We start from the raw sequence: 20,329 nt of genomic DNA on the forward strand, positions 1-20,329 counted from the left end.
ATATGTATGTAAAAAATGTTTTAGATCTTTGAGTTCATCTCATGAAAGATGGGAGCAAAAACAAAAGTGTTGCGTTTATATTTTTGTTCAGTGTATATTTCAGTGCAGATTACAATGTTGTCATCAGTGCAAAAAGGAGAAGATACTTGCTTTTGGTTCCAACATATTAGGCATAGATACTCCCCTGTCCATCCTTGTTAGTGCTGCACGGCCATCCTTAATGTGCTAAAGAATAGAACATACACACATGTAATATAGTGGAAGGGGACTGTATGTTAATGGTATGAATGTGTCCACTAATGACTGTGGGCGCAGTGGTCACTGGATGGAGCTTGGATACAGTTCAGTTTTTTAAGAAGTATTTGAGATGGAGAATGTTTTCTGAATGTGTATGTAATTTTTAAAATCATATATTTAAAATGTGACGTTTAGCTTGAGTCAAAACATTGGAAAACAACACACAAAATAAGACATGAGGCTATGATTGCACACTGCATTTACAATACACTGACTCAGCTACTGGGCAGTGCATGTTTTAGCATTTGAAATCACTGCACTGCATGCCCTGTAGTTGACATTTACTCCAACAGTGATGCAAGCATGTAGCAGGAGTGGGCAGTGTGAATTCAGGGCAAGGTGCCTCTTGCAACCCATGAGCAAGCAAATATATGATGCAAGGTGAGGAAGCATGCCATGTGAAAAAGCAGATGAGAGACATACCTGAAACTCTGCAGGACAACATGGGACAGAAAATGAGACTCACAGTTAATGGTTTTGCTGTCAAATCCCCTGTCAGGCTACATTCTACAACACTGTTCTCCCTGATGACACATTGTGTGACTCATTATGCAAATATTTTTAAATGCATGTCCCATTTATGTACACGTAGCAATCGATTTCTGAATATTGATGTTGAATAGCTCTGGTGACATTTGCAAGAGATTAGCTTGTTTGCCGCCTTCTGGTAGCAGCTCTCACCTCTGCCTCCCCCACAAATGTCACTGTAGCTGTTGTACTGGGTGAAGTCTGTGGACTGGGGCTGCGGGAAAACAGACAACAGTACATCAAAATCAACATATGGGTATTTTGTTGCTTACTATGAACCAGAATAAGATTTAAGAAGTATTAGGGAAGAAATGCGTTTATAATTAGTGTTTCTGGCATTGGAGACAATATGCAATGGATTTAACATGCAACCTCTGCTTATAGGTGAGACATTTTTTTCTGTTTGTCATTTTTCTGCATTTTACGGAAGCCCTGAGGGTCAAAAATATATATATGATCCATTTGCTAAGAGTGATCTAAATTGTTTTCTATTCTGTGTTTATGACTAAGGAACAGGTGAAATAAAAGTTTTTACCACAATACTGTACTCTAAACACAATTGAACTTATCTTTTCCTCACAGATAAAAAAAAAAAAATCAACATTAGGACTCACGTGCCTCTTACAGCGTTAGTATGCAGCTGTTTCTGAAACATAACCAACAGCTATATTTTTAAGCGTGAGTGAACCCTTACCCGATGCAGCCCGTTCCTTCCATAACCAGGCAGAGAGTTAGTTTGGGTTGGAGAAGTTGGTTCTGGAACATAAATAACGTTCCAATTTATACAAAAGATGATGACTGAAAACAGGAGCATTTACATTAACACAAAATTCAAATCACAAAATTAAGGTATTCCATAACCTAGACATGTTACAGTAAAACAAATGCAAACATCTGAAAGTGTTATATAGAACAGACCATGTTATTACAGTATATTGCTGACGACTCAGGCCTACATTAGCTGATGAGGCTGCTTTACCTGCGTCACAGTCGGTCTGTTTGGGGTCGTAGCGCTGAGCAGAGAGGCTACGTGTGTGACGCTCCCTGATCTGATCTTTTTCCATCTCCTCCTTCAGAATGAGCTTTCCCAAACCAGACTGAATCTACACAAACACACATTTACACACATTTAATAAATATAGTACATTCACGCATAAACATAAATTTATGAGATTTACAACATCTACAGTATGGCAATTGTTTGGATAAAGTAAAAAAAAAAAATCTCGGAAATGTTGAATAATATAGCCTTAAAGTGGACCTATCATGCTATATTTGAACAATATATTGTAGGGCCATACCTATATAAAGTATATAAATATAGTTTTTTTTCAAAATACCAAACAGATCCTGCATTTTAGCCATGCCTCATTTCGCTCTACAGTATTTGCCCTTTCTAGCCCTGTTTTTGCAGGGGCTGATTCTGTGACGTATAGCTTTAATGCAAATGAGCTGCAGCTGACCACGCCCCCCTGCAGGAAGGCGTGCTTTGAGATCAGCTGCTGGGCTCTCAGAAGAGGGGGAGAAAAAGAGATCTCCGTCCTCCGTGTTTTATTCTTATATGATTATATAGAGTCATTATTCATTTGTTTTAAAGCTCAATAAATAACAAAGAAGACCTTTGACCGGCACTTTTCTAATTTTGTCCGGAAGATTTAAACTTTAACGGACATGTTGACCGGCGAAAAAAAAATCTAACTGAAACTCTGCCGCACAGTCCCCTCGTTCCTTGGAAGAGGCGGAGAGGTGGGTGTTTGTCATCTGCTGGTGGACTACCGGAGAGAATTACAGCGCTTGCCTCGACGGGGAGGAATTGCATTGAAATACAGCAGCAGGAGCAAACGCTTGCCTCGGGGAGGGAGAAAAAGAGCCACAGCGGAGAATAAACAGAAGGGCAACCATGGCAACCAGTCCAGTCTTCTTCGCTGCTTTTGTGGCAGACTACAGCGCCACTTACAGGCCTGGCATAAGTACCCAACCCCCCATTCCCCTGATAGGCGGAGAGTTGGCCATATATGCGGAGCTCCTCGTTCCTGACGTCAGAGCATTTTCAAATCCGTATCAGTCTGTATCAGCTCCGTTGCAGCCCCGTTTTTAGAGATTTGGGTATGGAGGAAAAGAGAGAGGGTTGTGTTTTCTGAAACTTGGTGAGTTCCCTGACACACCGGGGACACATATTCATGTATAAAAGACGTACAAGAGTGCATTTTGCATGATAGGTCCCCTTTAAGTTGAAGATTCAAGACAACCTCCCTGACCTTGCTGAGATGTTCCTCGTGGATCTGCTTTTTTTTCAAGGTGTCTTCCTCCTCCTCTTCTCTGGATCGTCTACCCCCTTCTGAACCTACAATGGTTGTTAACGGGCCAAAATATTTTATATTTAAAAACCATATATACATACACACACATTGAAACACACTAGAGGAAACCATGCTTCACATGTACTTGTATGTCAAGTACAACCAGATGAAATGCTTCATCCACAGGTCACATTTAGAGAAAGACACAACACTGAGTCTGCTTCACTCGGCTGTAGAGCAGTGAGGAACACACATAGTTTACGAGCAATAGGTGGACGGAAGAACACAAATGTGAGACAGAGTTGACGAGACAGACAAACAGAGTGACTTATTGGAATATTTGGCTCGACTGACATGCCGTGAGGTTTACACTTCATCATTCATGTCAAGATTTTGTAGACAGAACAGCACAATGTACAACAGACAGACAAGTTTGAAGTCAGTCTCAGTTATCTCTGTCCAAGTCATTTGTGGCACTACTGTGTAAAGCTAGTGCACCCATCATGTGCAGTAAGTGAACGAAAAATAGTGAAACTGATGCTACCTCAAGCAGAAAAATAATATGGCAGCAACAGAAACCAAATAACGGGCAAATAAAGGAAAATACTGTAATGCCAGAATAAAAGCGTTAGCTCTGATTGAAGCGGGGATGCAGTTAAGCTAGAGGGGCAGCTGTAAGGGTGAAACAACAAGAGTTAGGTTGTGGTGAGTTGTCTATTGCACCACCAGAAGATAGCAGTGCAAGCATGCCCATCAGAGCCTACTGTACCTAATACAGCAAGAGAGCAAGGCCAGCGGTCGCCCTCACTCCGCGAGCTGTCATCCGGAGATGGAGCATGGGCAGCGGGGAAGGTGGCCGATCTGATGATCTCATCAGCAGACTTGCTTTGACGTGCTATGGCATCTGTATCTAGGTTGTAACCATAGGAACTGATCTATCAGTGTCTCAGTAAGTCTCACCCACAAATAAACATTTCAGCACCATCGGATCATCGATCGAGGTCTTAACGATCAGGAATCTCGGTCGTCCAGGTGTATGCCAAATAAATGTTTTCCTAACAAGTCACTGAATATTGGATAATGCCTTTTACTAATCACAGATGGATAAGAGCCTTGTTTTTAAGGATGTTTCATGATTATTGTAGTGAAATGCTATGCTAACAGTAGCTGGCAAAATAAGGCTGACGGCCACAACAGCAAACTTGGGATTTTAAAAATAATAATAAAGTATTTTGTATTACAATGATGGCTGATGTCAGCTAAAATGGGCAAACTTCAGTTAGATGAAGTCAATGTAACTGACAATATGAGTTTTTCGACTTTATGAACCGTCTCTACTTGTGCTATTGTTACATTACTTTATATCAGCGACGGATATACAGTAGAAGAGGTTGTGGTGTAATTCCTCTCACTCTTAGTCAGGTTGCAAATGACTCTTCATGAAATTGAGGAGTCATTATCCTGTAAATTGTCACAGCTCGGCAAAGGTTACATAATCTCGCTTTGAGAAAATTGCTACTGTGACTTGTTAAGAGACAAAGTGCAGTGTGTAAAACAAGCTACAGGTCAGACAGAAGAGGATTGGAGACAGACTTCAAACAGTGCTCATACACTGACACTGGGGATGACTACACAGTCAAATGAATACATAGTTTGACTTGATTAACAAAATTACTTTCTGTCAAGAGCCCAGCTCAATAACATTACACTACCGAGAAGTATTACTTTGAACTTGTACTCAGGCATTTTTCACACAGGCTGTACGAGAGGAGGAAAGGTACCGTGTTGTTTATAGATGGGGGGTTTTCTGTAGATGTTGCTCCCTTGATCTGAAAACATTCAGATACATACAGAAAAGTCATTTCTCTGAGCAAACAGTGACTCTGTCACACATATTAAACATTTATTTAAACACAAAGTGATGACGATGCATAGGGACTACACTCAATCACCGTTTTTCCAGCATAATGAAAGAGGGGAAAAAGCAAAAGCTGATCCCAAATGGATTATAATGACAGATAGATAGATAGGTAGGTAGATAGATAGATAGATAGATAGGTAGGTAGATAGATAGATAGATATATAGATAGATAGATAGATAAATAGGTAGATAGATAGAAAGAAAGATAGAAAGATAGATAAATAGAAAGTAGGGACGAGCAGTGACAGGGTGCGCTCCAGCTCCTACCTGGGAGGTGGAAATGTTTAGGGGTCAGAGAGAGAGGCGGGGTGACCGGCCGGCTGTCGGGCCTGAGCGGGAGGGGGGAGCTCCGGCCACTCGGGGGGTCAGTGCCTCCAGTGAGAAGAACCAAGAACAGAACATAAGCAGGGAAACTGAAGGGGAACCACAGTCTGAGCGGCGCAGCACATGGGACCAGAGGAGGTAATATTGAGCGGGTGGGAGACATTCTGGTAGCTTTTGATAAATGCAGTTAATGGAGCTGTATGCTATGTGTATGAAGGAAAGCACAAAAGCGGAACAAACTATATAATAGCGAATTGGGATATGCACTGCAATGATTCATGAACTATAATGTATGTTAGTCTAAAATATAATGTGAATTCACAGTTTGATAAGAGTTCACAGTCAGGAAGTTAATGACTCCACACAGTGTGCAACGGCAAACTTATATTACAGAACCTTTTTCTATCTCAGTTTTACAGTTTACTGGGGTCTAGAGATTCATTCTGTAAAAAAAAACCTGTCAGTTTGGATATTGGATTATGATTAGTGGTATCTCTCAAGTGCATGCAAAACTGCAAAAACACAAGCCCAAAGAGCCTGTCAGCTACTTTGGCGGAGGCTGTGATAGTCAAAGGTGAAGAAGAAGGGCATGCGAGTTAGTGAATAATCAATGATTTGACCGCATGATCATTCAGGAAGATAGATACATTTTAATGAGAAATGGCGATGGATCCAGAATGACAGATGGGGCAGTGACGGGGAGGTGGCGTCCCAGGTGGGGATGGAGGTGATGCGTTGCCTTAGGGGGGGCAGCGGAGAGGAGTGGAGTGGGGCCCTTACCTTGGCTATGGGGGAGGAAGTGGTGTCTGAAAGGGGAGGTGGGGCGTGAGTCACTATTTCTGGAGCCCACACTGTTACTGCACAAGGAGGAGCAGAGCTTCTGCATGCCTGTCAGAGCCTCTGCAGGGATTGAGGGTGTGGGGCAAGGGACAAAAACCCCAGGAGCAAACCAGGCAGTGGATAGTGGGGGGGAGATAGAAGGTGAGAAGGTGAGGAACAAAAGAAAAGGAAGATATACAGGAATCAAAAGTCAAAAAGAGGAAATAAAAGTCACCCAAAGTGAGAGATAGCGAGTATTCAAGATAAAACAAATAATAAACATGTAAAGATATTACATTTAAAGACAGCTAAACCCAAAAGCCATAACACATATTTTTCCTCTTACCTATTGTGTTCTTTATCAATCTTTATTGTGAATGTGTGAGGAGCCTATTGTTGGAGATATTAGACGTAGAGGTTCATTTTGAATATGAAATAACTATATGGCAATTCGTTTTTTTGGTGCTCAAAGCACCAATAATGAATCATGTGAAAAACCCAACAGACTAGCAAGTCAAGAGCAGGCAGGCATCTCTACGACTTATATTCCCCTCAGAAACTTACACCAAAGCAATCTATATTGATAAATAGCACTACAGGTAAAATGGAAAATATGTATTTTTGGTATTGTGTGTAAATCAGAATATCAGAACAAATTTACTCGAGGGGAAATTTACAAAACTGTCCCTTTAAAACCAATCTTTTCAAAGGAAAGAATATTAAACTCATGAGAAATTGTGGTGTTAAAGGCGCAAAATTCACTTTAAGGTTATCATTCTGCAAACGAATGGATTGCTCTTAATTTAAAGGCAAAAATAATTAACATAACCCAAAGGTAATTTTGTTGGAATTCCCCTTAAAAGAAGAACATCAGAAGGAGTGAAGCAAGAACCTTAAGGTGGAGGGTCAGTGAACTCATCCACAATGTTTTAACAGAATAGTAATGAGCACGTCAATCCACCTTACTATAACCTCTTTCTTTTATGAACAATGTAACAATACACGTATCTGCCCACAGACGCACAAACACATACTCACCTGGCCTGTGAAAATGCTGAGGAGACCGTGACAGACAGGGGGTGTAACCATGGCGATTATAAACTGGTGATCCTATCGAGCCCTGACTGGTTGACCTTTGGAGGATGCGTTCCCTCCTGTCGTAAGAGCCCTGACACACACACACACACACACACACACACACACACACACACACACACACACACACACACACACACACACACACAGGTTATTACACAACCTGCTGGTGTTAATACAAATGTGTATATACTGCATGTACATCACACACAGGGGAAAATTAAAATAAAGTGATATCCTCACCTCACCAGATGGGGTTGGTGACATGTTCCTTGAGGACTGGGAAGAATAAAACAGGTCTGAATTATAGCTCGGTTGAAAAGACCCTCTCTTAAAACAAGATCATTAATCTAGTTAATATAGCATTGCTCCATAGAGGCAAAAGAGCCCAGACAGCCAGATAAATATCACTTAGCCACTATTAAAAAAAAACACCACTATGTGCTGATCTTTCACATTTTGCAAGCTGTGTAGCTACAATGCACATGGTCTCATTTTTATGTGATGCTCACCTCTGCTCTTTCCTTTAAGAACATTTATCATCATCAGCACAGGTTGACATATCTTACCTTGTCATCGGGCAAGGGAGAACGCTCCCTCCTGGCAGTGTGGAGCTGTGAGGGACACAGATGTTCAGTGATACATACAAGCTTTGAAAACAGCATAAAAAGGTTTTCTTTGTGTATTGTAAAAGTCTTACCAGAAGAAAAACTAAACCAACAACAAAACAGAGGATCATAAGAGGAACATTTGTCTTGATGCACAGTACTGTTTGTGCATTAAGACGCCATGCATGCAGGAAAAAGTGCATGCGGCCTGAGTGTTTACCTCTCCCACACTCTCTCGTCTCTCGTCTCTCTCATCCAGGGAGGTGGTGTACAAAGGTTCATACGTAATAAGATCAGGGCGCTCAATGTCATAAATGGCTTTGACTTTTGGAATGGCAGCTAGGTCTCGGTAATCAAGGATCTCATTGTCTACTTTTGCCTAGGGAGATAAAAACAAACATGCATACACACATAAGGGTAGAGGGAGATTACTACTATGGACATTTCTATAACTGACAAGGTCAAATAGGATGTTGTTAAATAAGGGAATTTCTGACGAGTAAAACGATTGTTACATCTATTTGGATGTAGGTCTATAATATTTCTTACATAGATCGTGTGACCCGGTGAGCCAGGTATGCTTGAACCAGGTCTGGAACAAATACTCTCCGATGACGACCTCGTAGGCTGTGAGAAGTAGAGAAAAACACATAAGTGGCGGTTAGTCGAAACAAGTCTGTTAGGAATTCAGTCTCCCATGATCCGCAGCCCCCTGCCATCTGCACACCGTGATTATCACCCAAAACATTTCAACATTTCACTGTTGGGCTTTTATATTGTATGAGCGATGAGAGGGAATTGCAAACCCTGTATTTAAGTTTCATTAATAACATGAGGTACTTGGAAATACTAACATGTCATTTCATGATTAGGTCATTCATTTGCAAATTTGCAAAGTGAATGAGCGCTTTTATGCACAGTGATTGTATGTCCTTGAAAACGTCATGCCAGTTTATTTGAAATGAACAGTTTGAATGGCATCAGCGAGACTGAATGTAGCGTAATTAAAGGGATAGCTCAGGTTTTCTTCTCAATTGTGTTGTTTAAGGTACTTATCCACAGTCAGTGTATTACCTGAAGGGCATGGCGGTTGGCAGGCGCCCAGTTTTGAAGGAGAAAGTAGTACTGACACAGTTATTAGCAATATAATGCTGTGGATGGTTGAACTGCAGCTGTTATTTATGCTCTTGCCAAAGCCATTAGATTACATTGACAAAAACTGTCATTTTACAACACTAAACACGGAAGTGAACTTACTCAATTCAAAATACTACACAAATTACACAAATCGTTTGAGGCAGCAGTGGTCCAGAAACCTCTGTAATCTGTGTAGTAGAATTATTGTTTTTGTCAATGGAGAGCACAAATGGATGTAATAACTACTGTTACCTGCCAGAAAGGACTGTCTGTCAGCAGGGTAAAGCAGTGGAAATATAATCAATAATATTGATGGTTTTTTTCTGGCCTTTTTTTAGGCTTCTAAATTAAGTTTTGCTTAAGTTCTTTGCCAGTGGTCATGTGTGTTTCACACCTTCATACACTGACAATGGACCACATACATCTCAAAAAATAAACTATCCCTTTAAATTAGCTTTTCACCTCACAGGTAGAATGGGGATTTGGAAGTCATATTGATATTGTGTCTGCTCTTTCAAATGTGTGCATAATTATGTTTAATGTATTTTGATATGAGCTTAGAATAAGGCGTTGAAAGACAAGACTGAATGGCTTCATATGACACAAAGAGGGCACTGCAGGCTGTCTCCAGCAGATGGCAGCATACAGTGCCACACAGTGTCCTATGTACATGGTGGAACACAGGATGATGCCATCTCATAGCCAATAGCGAATACAGTACCTGCCTTTCTGTTTTTTGGAGGAATAAGAGGGACGGAGGCAATAGCTGTGGAGGAAGGGAGAGGGGGGTTCACAGGACATCACACAGGGGTTCTGCCTCTCCAGCCCGACTCACAATTCACACACACATCAAGCTTGACATGTAAATATTATGCACATGAACAATACACACACACACACACACACACACACACACACACACACACACACACACACCGCCTCAATAGGCAAATGATGTGAACCACAACAGGTTTAGGTTTGATAGTTTACTGTTGGAACTGGAACAGCTAATGCGGAATCCCTCGTTATATATTCCACATTTTTTATCTTTTCCTGAAAAACATGTGTCAGGAGACACGAATAGAAAGGTCCTCTCATTCCGGACAAAGTCAGGGACAATGGAGTCAGTGAGGCCCAAATTCCTACCCGCTCTCTGTGTCTCTCCTCTGTTCGGGTGGTGTTCTTGCAGCCAGGATGCCACACCGTTGATCCTGAGGAGATGGAAAGCGAGAAAATATAATCAGGGTAACATATGGTTACAGTATATTCACATTATTAGTATGCATTTCCATACTCTGCCAACTATACAGATGGGCGACAAATGAGTTGTTACATGGGTTATTGACAGTCCTATTAAAGGATGTCTAATAAACACCTGGTACACAGCACATTGAAGAAAAAAAGTATTATGCAAAGATGGTCTGTATTGAAATTTGCAACATGGATCAAGTCATCAAATGCTAAACATCATTATTTTCACACTAGAGCTGCAATGGCGTCAAATCAAAATTACCCGAATGAATTCCACCATCATTAATAATGACTTGTTTGTCCTTTCTTTTTTATTAAATGTTTAAACAAAATGGATGGTAAAAATAAAAGATGTTTGTGGTTTGAGTAAATGAATAATCGTTTTGATGAATTGTGTTCATCTCTTGAGTAGTTTCTGATCAATACACAGTTTCAGCAGTACAGCGTATCAGCACACACATAATATTTATAGATACTTTCCCTTAATTTGTCACAAATCTATATACTGTCAATATATGAATAGGCTCCTTTTACTAATAACAGTAAAACAAGATATTAAAGGAGCAAGCACTTCTGCAGTTTCTGTTTAACGGTTAACAAAGGTTTTCAGGTGGCTGTGATAAAGCACGTATTCCTGCTCACCTTGCAGATACATCTCTTCTCCTTCTGTGAACATCTGATTGCACCTGCTGCATCGCGCACAGCTGGGGTGGTAGTGCTTATCTCCGGCCTGGAAAACACAGAGCGCACAAAACAGACTTGACATCACAGGAAAATGAAGATCAATGAAGCCCGCAGTAAAATGAGCGAAGCGGAGCTGCGTCTAAAAGGATAAAAATCCAGTGCTTTACCTGCTCTTAGCTACACCTCTCTTTCACCTCTGAGACCTAATGGGGTGGTTTCATCAGATCCTGGGTAACTGCTCTCACTTCCTTCAAAAACAACTGCTGATGAGATAGTTGAACTGGGCAGTTGTTGGAGAATATGTTCCCCTCTTATTGGTCTGCAGGTTTAATGTATATTATGTTACATTATAACAATGTATAATATGTTTTCTCCGACAGTTCATGTGAGAAGTAAGAAGTACTCAAATCCTTTATTTAGGTTAAGTAAGAAGACAGTAAAATACTGCGTTACAAGTTAAACTCCTGCATTGAAAATTCTGCTAAAGTATTAACAGCAGAAACATATTCCGAAATATAAAAAATAGCCTCTTTTCGAGTATTCAATTATGGAGAATTCAATTTATACTGAATTAAATACTCAAGTAATGTACAAGTTCCTCAAAATTGTACGAAATGTAATAATGTCTGTTTGACACAGCCAACCTGCCTACAATATGAGAATGTTCCTCTTTGTGATAACCTGCATAAAACGACTTGACGGCTGGAGCGTCTGAATTTCCTCTGCATTGAAGTGGCTCTTTGCATGCAGAGAGCACCCTTATAACACCAATGTGATACTTTGACCAGGGGGTGATAAAATACCCAAATCTCTCTCAGTAACATTTCAGGCAGGAAGTGGCCACTCAGAGATATGGAGCGCCTTGTATTTGCATTTTAACATTTGACAAAGCGGCTATAGCGAGCACTTCAAAGCTCTTTCCCAATACTCTCTTCACATACATTGTGAAACAGAATATCAATACAAGTACTTATGCTATATGTGTAGTGTGCAATTACAATACTTTCCGTATTCCTCTCAACTTTTAATATCTGGATTAATTGCCCCTGCATTAATAAGCCATCCACATTACCCTCCCAGAGGACTCTACAAACCCACCGATGGCTCAGCGCTATTTGACCCTGGTCTTGGGTCAGCGATTAGACTATTAGACAGACTGCTGTGGCTGTGGGACCACTGATCCATTGGCAGAAGCTCAGTGGTGAGATGCCTAGGCCTTTTCCTATTGTCACAAAGTCCTGCCCTGGCGCTGGATTACTAAAAGCCTTGCTGTGACATTTTGGTACCATTTAATGACACATAACTCAGTGTCTGGAGAACAGGCACACAGCTCTTGTTCAAGAGACCCGTGAGCAGAGTTGTTTGTAACACTTTATATAGTCTCTTAAATAAAAAGAGTTTCATAACAGCCGCGTTACATGAAGTATTAATGAGCAGTGATAACTTCTGAAATGTCACACCACATTAGGTGTTTTATTAAATATTCATATATCACTTGTGGCAAAGCAAGCTTGTATGTGCAAGCATTTGTATTGAGGAAGAGCTAGAAAGATGTAAATATATCCTAAGAATTAATCTTTTAGTTGCAAACCATCATGTCAAGAGTCTATTTGGCTCTGTTGCCAAGGGATTACACTGCAGCTTATCAAACTACATTTCATAATTCCACTCTGAGGCATCATCCTGTCTGTATGGGAAGCAGAATTTAGATTTTACAACAAACTCCTAAACTGTTTCAACTATGAACCTACATCCACTCAATAAAATATTCATTTAAAACCTGAAATGTATTTCCTAAATGTATCTGGTGTAATTGTAATGCCTACAAATTCAAATTCAACTAGAAGCATTAAGCTCTAAACTAATTAAGAGACCACTCCAATTGTATTTCAATCTCAATCTCTACATGTATAGCAGCCATTCCATTCCAGTATCTGTTCAATTCCAACACAACAATAGAATACAATATATATTAACACATACCTTTAAATAGTAAAACCAGAGAAACTGATAATGCTGCGGTGGTCTCTTAATTTTTTTCGGGGGTGTATGTTCCTGTAACATACCTTAGGCAGGATTCATATGAAATCCAGGAGCAATATTAAGTCCATTTGCCTGGCCTAAGCAACCATCAGAGGGATGTTGAAGTTGAAGAATGTGATGTGTGTGTGTCTCACCTCTAGCACCTTCCCCGTGATGAACTGATGACACGCCTCACACTGAACTCCAAAGTGGATCTGGTAGTCCTTCTCACAGTAGGGGGCGCCATCCCTGAGAGGAGACGGACAAATATAAACAGCAGGGACTTAGGTCCTAGGACATTTCATATTCTGTGTGAGAATATGGTGTAAACATTACTAAGGCCTGTTATTAAGGTGAGTGTGAGCCGCTTACTTGCTGATGTACTCCCCGGTCAGCACTTTGTTGCAGGCCTTACACTTAAAGCAGCCCAGATGCCATTGTTTGTCCAATGCTAGAAGAGCCTGTCCGTTCTTAATGTCTCGACCACATCCTGCGCAATCTGCGGAAAACAGCAAAAGTTGCTCAAAAAGATGAAGTGTTCTTAAGTGAACAACTACAAGAAAATAGAATATCAGAGCAAGGAAATGCCTAAAGAACAAATACATGCTCACTTGAAGATTTGTATTACACAACAAATGCTTATAATAGCATGGAGTGAGACGTCTTGTCAGTTCTGACCCAAGACACTAGATGGTGACAGAGTGTTACCACCAACGTTCTGACAGCTGCCTCTTTCTATCATCCACTGCTCTCCCACCATGGCTCTAAAAGCTCACTCCATATCCAAGTGGGATCCCGAGGCTTTAAAAGTGCAAGGGCTTGGTTTCTAAACCTACAATCTTCCTGTCATCTCTTCTTTAATGAATAGAGGATGAAAGCAACACAGAGCCCACTGCAACCACAGGGGATGATAACAACGTAAGGCATAACGAGGCTGCGCCTGCGATGACGACGTGAGGAGAATCAGCATGCCTTATTCATAGGTGACCTTGTCTAAAAGCTCTTCAAACGCCAACAGAGATACCAGTAGGGGGAAAGAGAGTGATAGAGAAAGAATAGGAAGAGGAAGAGTGGAAAAAGAAAGAAAGAAAGTGATCAGAGGAGGGGTTTGAGGGCTGCAAGTTCGCTGTGCCAGAGGACAGGAAATGCAGGGACATGCATGATTTAGAAGGACATGTCTTGGTGTTCATCATAAAGGTATATGGCTGGTCTAAGACAAGGCTGTGAAAAGAAGAGAATGAATGATACCTCAACATTATTCAGTCCTTAGGCATAACTGGGTAGTGTGAGAGCTACTTACAAGGTTTTTTCTCTACAGTTAAGTGGAATTGTTGACCAACTGGGATACACAAATTACCCCTTAACATTAACCTTGTTTTCTCTTAAAAGAATTGTTTGACATTTGGGAAATTCCTTATCTTACTGAGAGTTTAAAGGAGAAGGACAATGTTATGTATGTCCATTTAATACTGTATAAAGGTACAACGAGCAGTCACTTAGCTTAATACAAGCTAAGTGACTAAGTGAAGCTAAGCTAATTAGATTAGCTTAATTGCTGCGGGAAACAACTAGCCTGGCTCTTTTCAAATTAACCAAAATCTTCCAACCAGCACCTTAAAGACTAACTGATTGAAATGTTGTATTTAATACGTTTGCTAAGCTAAGCTAACGGGTGCTGGCTTCAGATATTTACTTTATCTGGGCAGAACACTCAGAAAGAAAAGTAAAAAAAACCTCTTATCTTAATCTTAAAGCTTGGAAAACTCATCACTAGTGACATTTTCAATTACAAATATTATTTTATCTGCACTATTTTATTAAGTGAAAATATTCTAGATGGACCTCATTGTAAACACATTCTGCCCTACATTTTAAGATCTTTGAATCGGCTAAATGCAATTGATTTAGTTTTTATTTGTATATAGGCCTATGCTTATTTAAATTAATTCCAAACTGAATTGTAGATTACATTGCAACTTTGGACATGGAAAGGCCGATACTAAATGCATTTTCCTTTGAAAATAGAGTAAAAAAAACGAACATACTGTCCTCCCCTAGTATTCAAAGTCATGTTTTTTTAGGTTTGAATGTTTGGATGCACAGCACTTGGTAATGACTGTGTTAATGAATCCAGATTTATAGCAGTTTTAAATAAATTGTTGGCAAGCTTGCCTGATTTAAACCTGAATACTATTCTTCACAGCGCAAATATCACAGCTGAAGTGACTGGGCAACAGCTACATTAAATACCACGCATGAAAATATGTGTGGAAGACAAAATACCTGTACCCTCATGTGAAAGCAAATACCTTTCTGTGCATTAAACCTGTGGGCATCTTTCATTAGACAATGGTGACTTACTGCTGGAGCCGAGGATGTCCTTTGGTCCCGGAGACATTGGCTCCACACAGTACTGACACAAGCAGTCCTTCCCGTTGAAGGTCACCCTGTCCCCGGCGGGGAACGGTCGTCTGGAAGAGGGGTGACATTAACAATTGGTAAACAAGACAGGAGCTGTGCCCCCATGCTAAGTGTAAGAGTTTATGAGATATGGCTTGTAGTTGACAGGGAGACATGATGTGGATCTGTGTCAACACTCACCGCCTAAGGAGGATATTTAATATAATCTGATGACACACACGTGACACACAGCATGGTACACTGTCTCAGGGAATTCTCTCTGTCACTTCACATGATGATGAGCAGAATTTCATTTTATTATTTTGGAAAGCTACACATAATTGCAACACTGTAAGATCTAGATAACTTCACTAAGTAGTATGTGTGGGGATTTTGGTTAGAATTGATAGACATATTGGAAAACAATGAACCTGAACAACAAATATATGTTTTTTATTGCTAACTCAATCCGAAAAGGCTGACATACTTTCAAGCCCTTTACCTTTCTGATATACCTGTCAAAGTTACAATGAATAGGATTATACATTTAAAAAACAATGTATAGTCTATACAAAATAATCCATCACAATCATCACTAATGACCAAATAGGTGTAAGTAGAATACAATCAAAAGAGTTCATTCTCTGGGTTGATCAGTGGTTTATCATCTTTATCGTCTTACTTGCAGATGGTGCAGACAAAGCAGGCAGGGTGGTAGGTCTTGCCCAGGGCAGTGACCACTTCCCCCTCCACAAAGTCCCCACAGCCATTGCAGCGGGTGCCGTGCATGCGTTGGTAGTCCAGCGTGCACAGATAGTCTCCATTCTTCATGAAGAACCCCCCCTGGGCGAGGTCACAGCCACACACTGTGCGGGACACACATTAGCACTGTGTGAGTCAGATCATTAAACGCTATGCCTATACAGGATAACAGAAACAGCATCCAACCACCAAGCCACCCAACTCTTCCTCACATTAATGGCTTTGTTCATACTTGCTAGTCTTCAAGGGTCACTGAATGCCTAAAGTCAATGCTGAGAAATATGTTTTAACAGCTGTGTGCATTACAATGTGTAGTAAAACGTGAAACTCCTTTCCTCAGTGCTCACAGTCTCAATTAGAGAGACCCTGAACTTCTCTCTTTGAAGGAACTCTGCATGGAGGGCTTATGTCAATTAATCAGCACTACTACTGCAAGGTCTTTTCATTGTCAAAGTTCTCAATGGAATAACAATGATAAAATAGTAAAGACCAATACATGGCTTTGATCTGATTCTGAAGATAACTGGCTCTAAATACTACCTACTTGATAGTCGGTCTCTAACAAGCTTCCTTCTATTCAAATCTAACCTTGTCATCTTCAAACATGAAAGACTGTCAAAGCCAGAATTACTCATTTGGGAACAGTTTTGAATAATTGTAAGGTTGGTGTGATGCTGTTATCAAGTATTAAAGCTAACCATATTTAAAGTTTACTATATATATATGTGTATATATATGGCAGCGCTAGCATGCTGATGTTTAGCACATACGCCTAAGAACTACTATGAGTGTGGCACTTCCTGTGGTGTGATGAGGTTGATTGAATATTGCAGAAGCAAAGCAATGTGGTTCCTTGACAAAAAAAGAAAAATGTTCAGAGTTATTTTCTTGTTAATTAATAACTTGAATGTAAGAGAATTTCGGAGTGCTTTCTCGTAACTTTTCCCTATTTATTTTTCTCTAAATATCAACCCCCTACCCAGGCTCCTTGTCCCTACAATTGCCCTGATATGCAGTATTATAAAGTGTTGGACTAATAGTTGAACAATAGTGATATTGCAATTGATCCATTTGACAGTGGTTAGACATTCAACCCAACATGGTGGTGCTGAAAGAAAAGTCATTAGGATTGTTCTTATGGAAACAATAAATCTTTACAAAGATGTCGAGCCAATCCATTATATATTGTTAATCCGATTCGGACCAACAGACAGACACAACATTGAAAAAAACATGTTCTCCCATGGTTTAACATATTTTGTAGTGCTGATGTCATGTCAAGGTGTTTAATTTATGGATTAAAATATGGCATATTTTTTACGTGAAATTCCCATGATTTTCCCATTTCATATGACTCACTGTCTCCATATGTTGTGTTAACTCCAGATACGGTTTGATCACGATCCAGACGTTAGGCGTGTCTGCAGTATTTTAACCACATAACCACAAAATATTCCAGAACCGCAGAGTAAGGCTGGGATCGTAGTAGCCTTTTGAAAAGGGCCACGGCTAAAAGGGAAAATATTTTGATGCCTGAGACCAGGGCACCTAATCATTCTTATGCAATGAGCCAGGCTAAATCCTGGGGATGAATGGGTGCAGGTGAGGAAGAGAATCAGATTTAATTGCATTACAGCTCAGGGCTGATGAGATTAGCTTGTAAGCTATCTGAGTCAAAAGAAAACCAGCAATGGGGATTTGGTGGCCTTTCATTGTGAAGTCTGACCTTAGCTTTTCAACAGATGCATGCCATTAAATGAAATGCCTCTTTGCAATTTATCCAATTAAATTGACGGGAATTCAGGGAAATTGAAAGGTTTTTTTCTGATGCATTTCGGTTTAGGGTTTGTTGGCCAAGGAGGTAATATAAATGTCAAAAGTGAGCTCCAGGGATGACATATTTTTTAATTCCAACACAGGAAGTTAACATCGTACTGGTTTCCTTAGAAGAAATCATTAGATTTCAGATTACTTTGGCAAATAAGCGCTGTGGCAAAAAATATATACTTTGTAGTTACACCTTTGTTAAGTAGTCATATTAACATTATCATATTAACATTAACATATTAACTCATATTAACACAATTGTATAACTTTTGAAGCATTAATGAAATGGCAAAAAGTAAAAAGTAAATTCACGGCTTTAAAAAAACGTAAACACATTCCAAGGCTGACAACTAAGCTAAATATAGACTAGTGTTCGGCGTGATGAAGAACCGCTGTTTTTGAGCCACATATAAGCTCCTGAAATTAACAAGTGTGGTATTCAATGATATATTTCATGCCATAGAACAAAACGGTTAAATATCTTGAACTTTTTTAACTTTAAACATGATTTTAAGCTTCTTACCAAAAACCAATTCATAAAAATACATTGACTTTAAAACAAGGAAGCGTAAATGCTAAAATGCTAACTCATTTCAGTGTTTATACTCATTCCTTCAGCTCCTAATAAGCTTACCTGACTTGACCACAACTAACAACTACGGTATAATTAGTCTTACAAGTTGGAGAATCACATCAGCACATATACATTTAGAACAAGGATTAGCATGGCGTGTCTGGAAACAGTTCTTGTGTATTCTTTGCAACCACTGACTTGTGTGCACAAACACACACATACACTCCACACCACCTAGGCATGTATATCCACTTGTAAAGGACAGATATAGGTCTTAATCTTAGCGTTTGCTTGTGTGATCCTGTGGCCTTGGTGATCTACTCTACCTCTATAACAGTGCTCCTGTCACAGATCCAAAAAGCCTAGAAGGCTGAAGCTGCTTGATGGTTTCATCATAATCAGAGATCCATCAGTAATTGGGATAAACGAAGGATTTGCACTGTCACTAGTCAGAACAGTCTTGATGATACTTTAATTAAAGTACAAGTGTCTGAGAAGTGGAGATGAGTCATACCACCGTGTACCGTACCCCCTTCATTAGAAGAAGATGGGAAGGACAGTGTAGCCTTTAGGGACAGCTCCTATCCAACTTGGTGTGATTTGGATGCTTTTTGGGACAGCTCGGGAAAAAAACTATTTCCGTTGCGCTTTGGTATTTTGTTTTGAAAAAACTGAAACGTTGACTTATTATGTCAACAAACTGTGTTAGGTTGGTTGAAAGCAATACTATTCAGTTGGACTTAATATTTAAAACGTATTATTATCACGTTCAACTAACCTAATACAGTTATAATCTGTTGACATAATACATTTAATTTAAGTCAATGTTTGAGTTTTTTCAGTATAAGGAACCATTACACATTATGACTCTTCCATACCTTTTGCAAACGGGAGCATCAGATTTAGCAAAAATTAACTATATTTACTGTATGTAGTGAATGGAAAGAGGCAAATGTCCTCCTACTTTAACAGTATGAAACTAGCTGAATAATAAAACTTCACACCTTAGCTGCCAATTTTCCAACAACCCCCACATAATTATTTCCAATTTAGGACAGAAATAAGCTGTCTGATGACTCCTTTAAAAAAGAAAATCACACTTAGTTACTAAAGAACAGTCTTTTTGATTTTAACATCAGGGTTGTCTCACATTGAGTAAAGCTGAGCCAAATCAAAACCAGTAAATACTTCCCATTCAACACCGTTTACAATGGCCGTACCTTTACAGGTGAAGCACTTTAGGTGGAAGTGCTTGTTCTGCACCCGCAGCACCTCGCCCTTACATGGCTCTCCGCACTTGTAGCACTGAATCAGGGGCTTCTCTGAGGAGTGGTGGTGTGTCTCCTGTGCACGAGCCACTGCAAAAGAGGAGACAAAACCATTACTATGGAAATGTGATGTTGATGAGTCATCATGGCCGCTCTGTGCAGTTTTTGTAACATTGCTTCCAGTTTTTTTTTTTTAAACAGTTGTGTTCATGTGAGGACACACGGTGAATCTGCAGCATCACACAGACCCCAAAGATGAAGACCTACTGCTGAGAGCCTGTCAGGGTAAAAAAAGAACAACATTGAGCAGGACAGCACAACTTGGGGTTCTCTGCCCAGACAGGCGCTCTAGAGATCAACAACCTAAATATAGTCTGTCTTGATAAGTGGAGGATGGAGAAGCAAAATGCTGAGGAGAGCAGGGCTTGGTAAATGGCACACTAAAAGGGTATTGATCAAATCAGTTTCACTATTGAGTTTTCTTTAATTTTATCCTCAAAGGAAAAAATCAA

At 40.0% G+C, this 20,329-nt stretch overlaps 1 protein-coding gene across 1 annotated transcript; it reads right to left on the reverse strand.

Moving 5' to 3' along the window:
* Positions 1–34: 34 nt before the first annotated feature.
* LOC104952853 (actin-binding LIM protein 1) lies at positions 35–19,933 on the reverse strand (the record flags this gene model as incomplete). The annotated part of the gene is made up of 23 exons (XM_010779764.1): positions 35–225; positions 721–728; positions 979–1,039; positions 1,520–1,581; positions 1,805–1,928; positions 3,084–3,169; positions 3,895–4,035; positions 4,907–4,954; positions 5,314–5,418; positions 6,151–6,270; positions 7,228–7,357; positions 7,528–7,563; positions 7,854–7,898; positions 8,113–8,271; positions 8,442–8,519; positions 9,751–9,795; positions 10,176–10,240; positions 10,923–11,010; positions 13,142–13,235; positions 13,359–13,485; positions 15,348–15,457; positions 16,069–16,252; positions 19,770–19,933. Coding segments are annotated over 23 exons (2,182 nt in total), but the record flags the coding sequence as incomplete, so codon positions are not given.
* Between the last annotated feature and the right edge of the window lie 396 nt (positions 19,934–20,329).

This window comes from Notothenia coriiceps, unplaced genomic scaffold (genome assembly GCF_000735185.1).
Source record: "Notothenia coriiceps isolate Sejong01 unplaced genomic scaffold, NC01 NC01_scaffold00020646, whole genome shotgun sequence".
NCBI classification, from domain to species: Eukaryota; Metazoa; Chordata; class Actinopteri; order Perciformes; family Nototheniidae; genus Notothenia; species Notothenia coriiceps.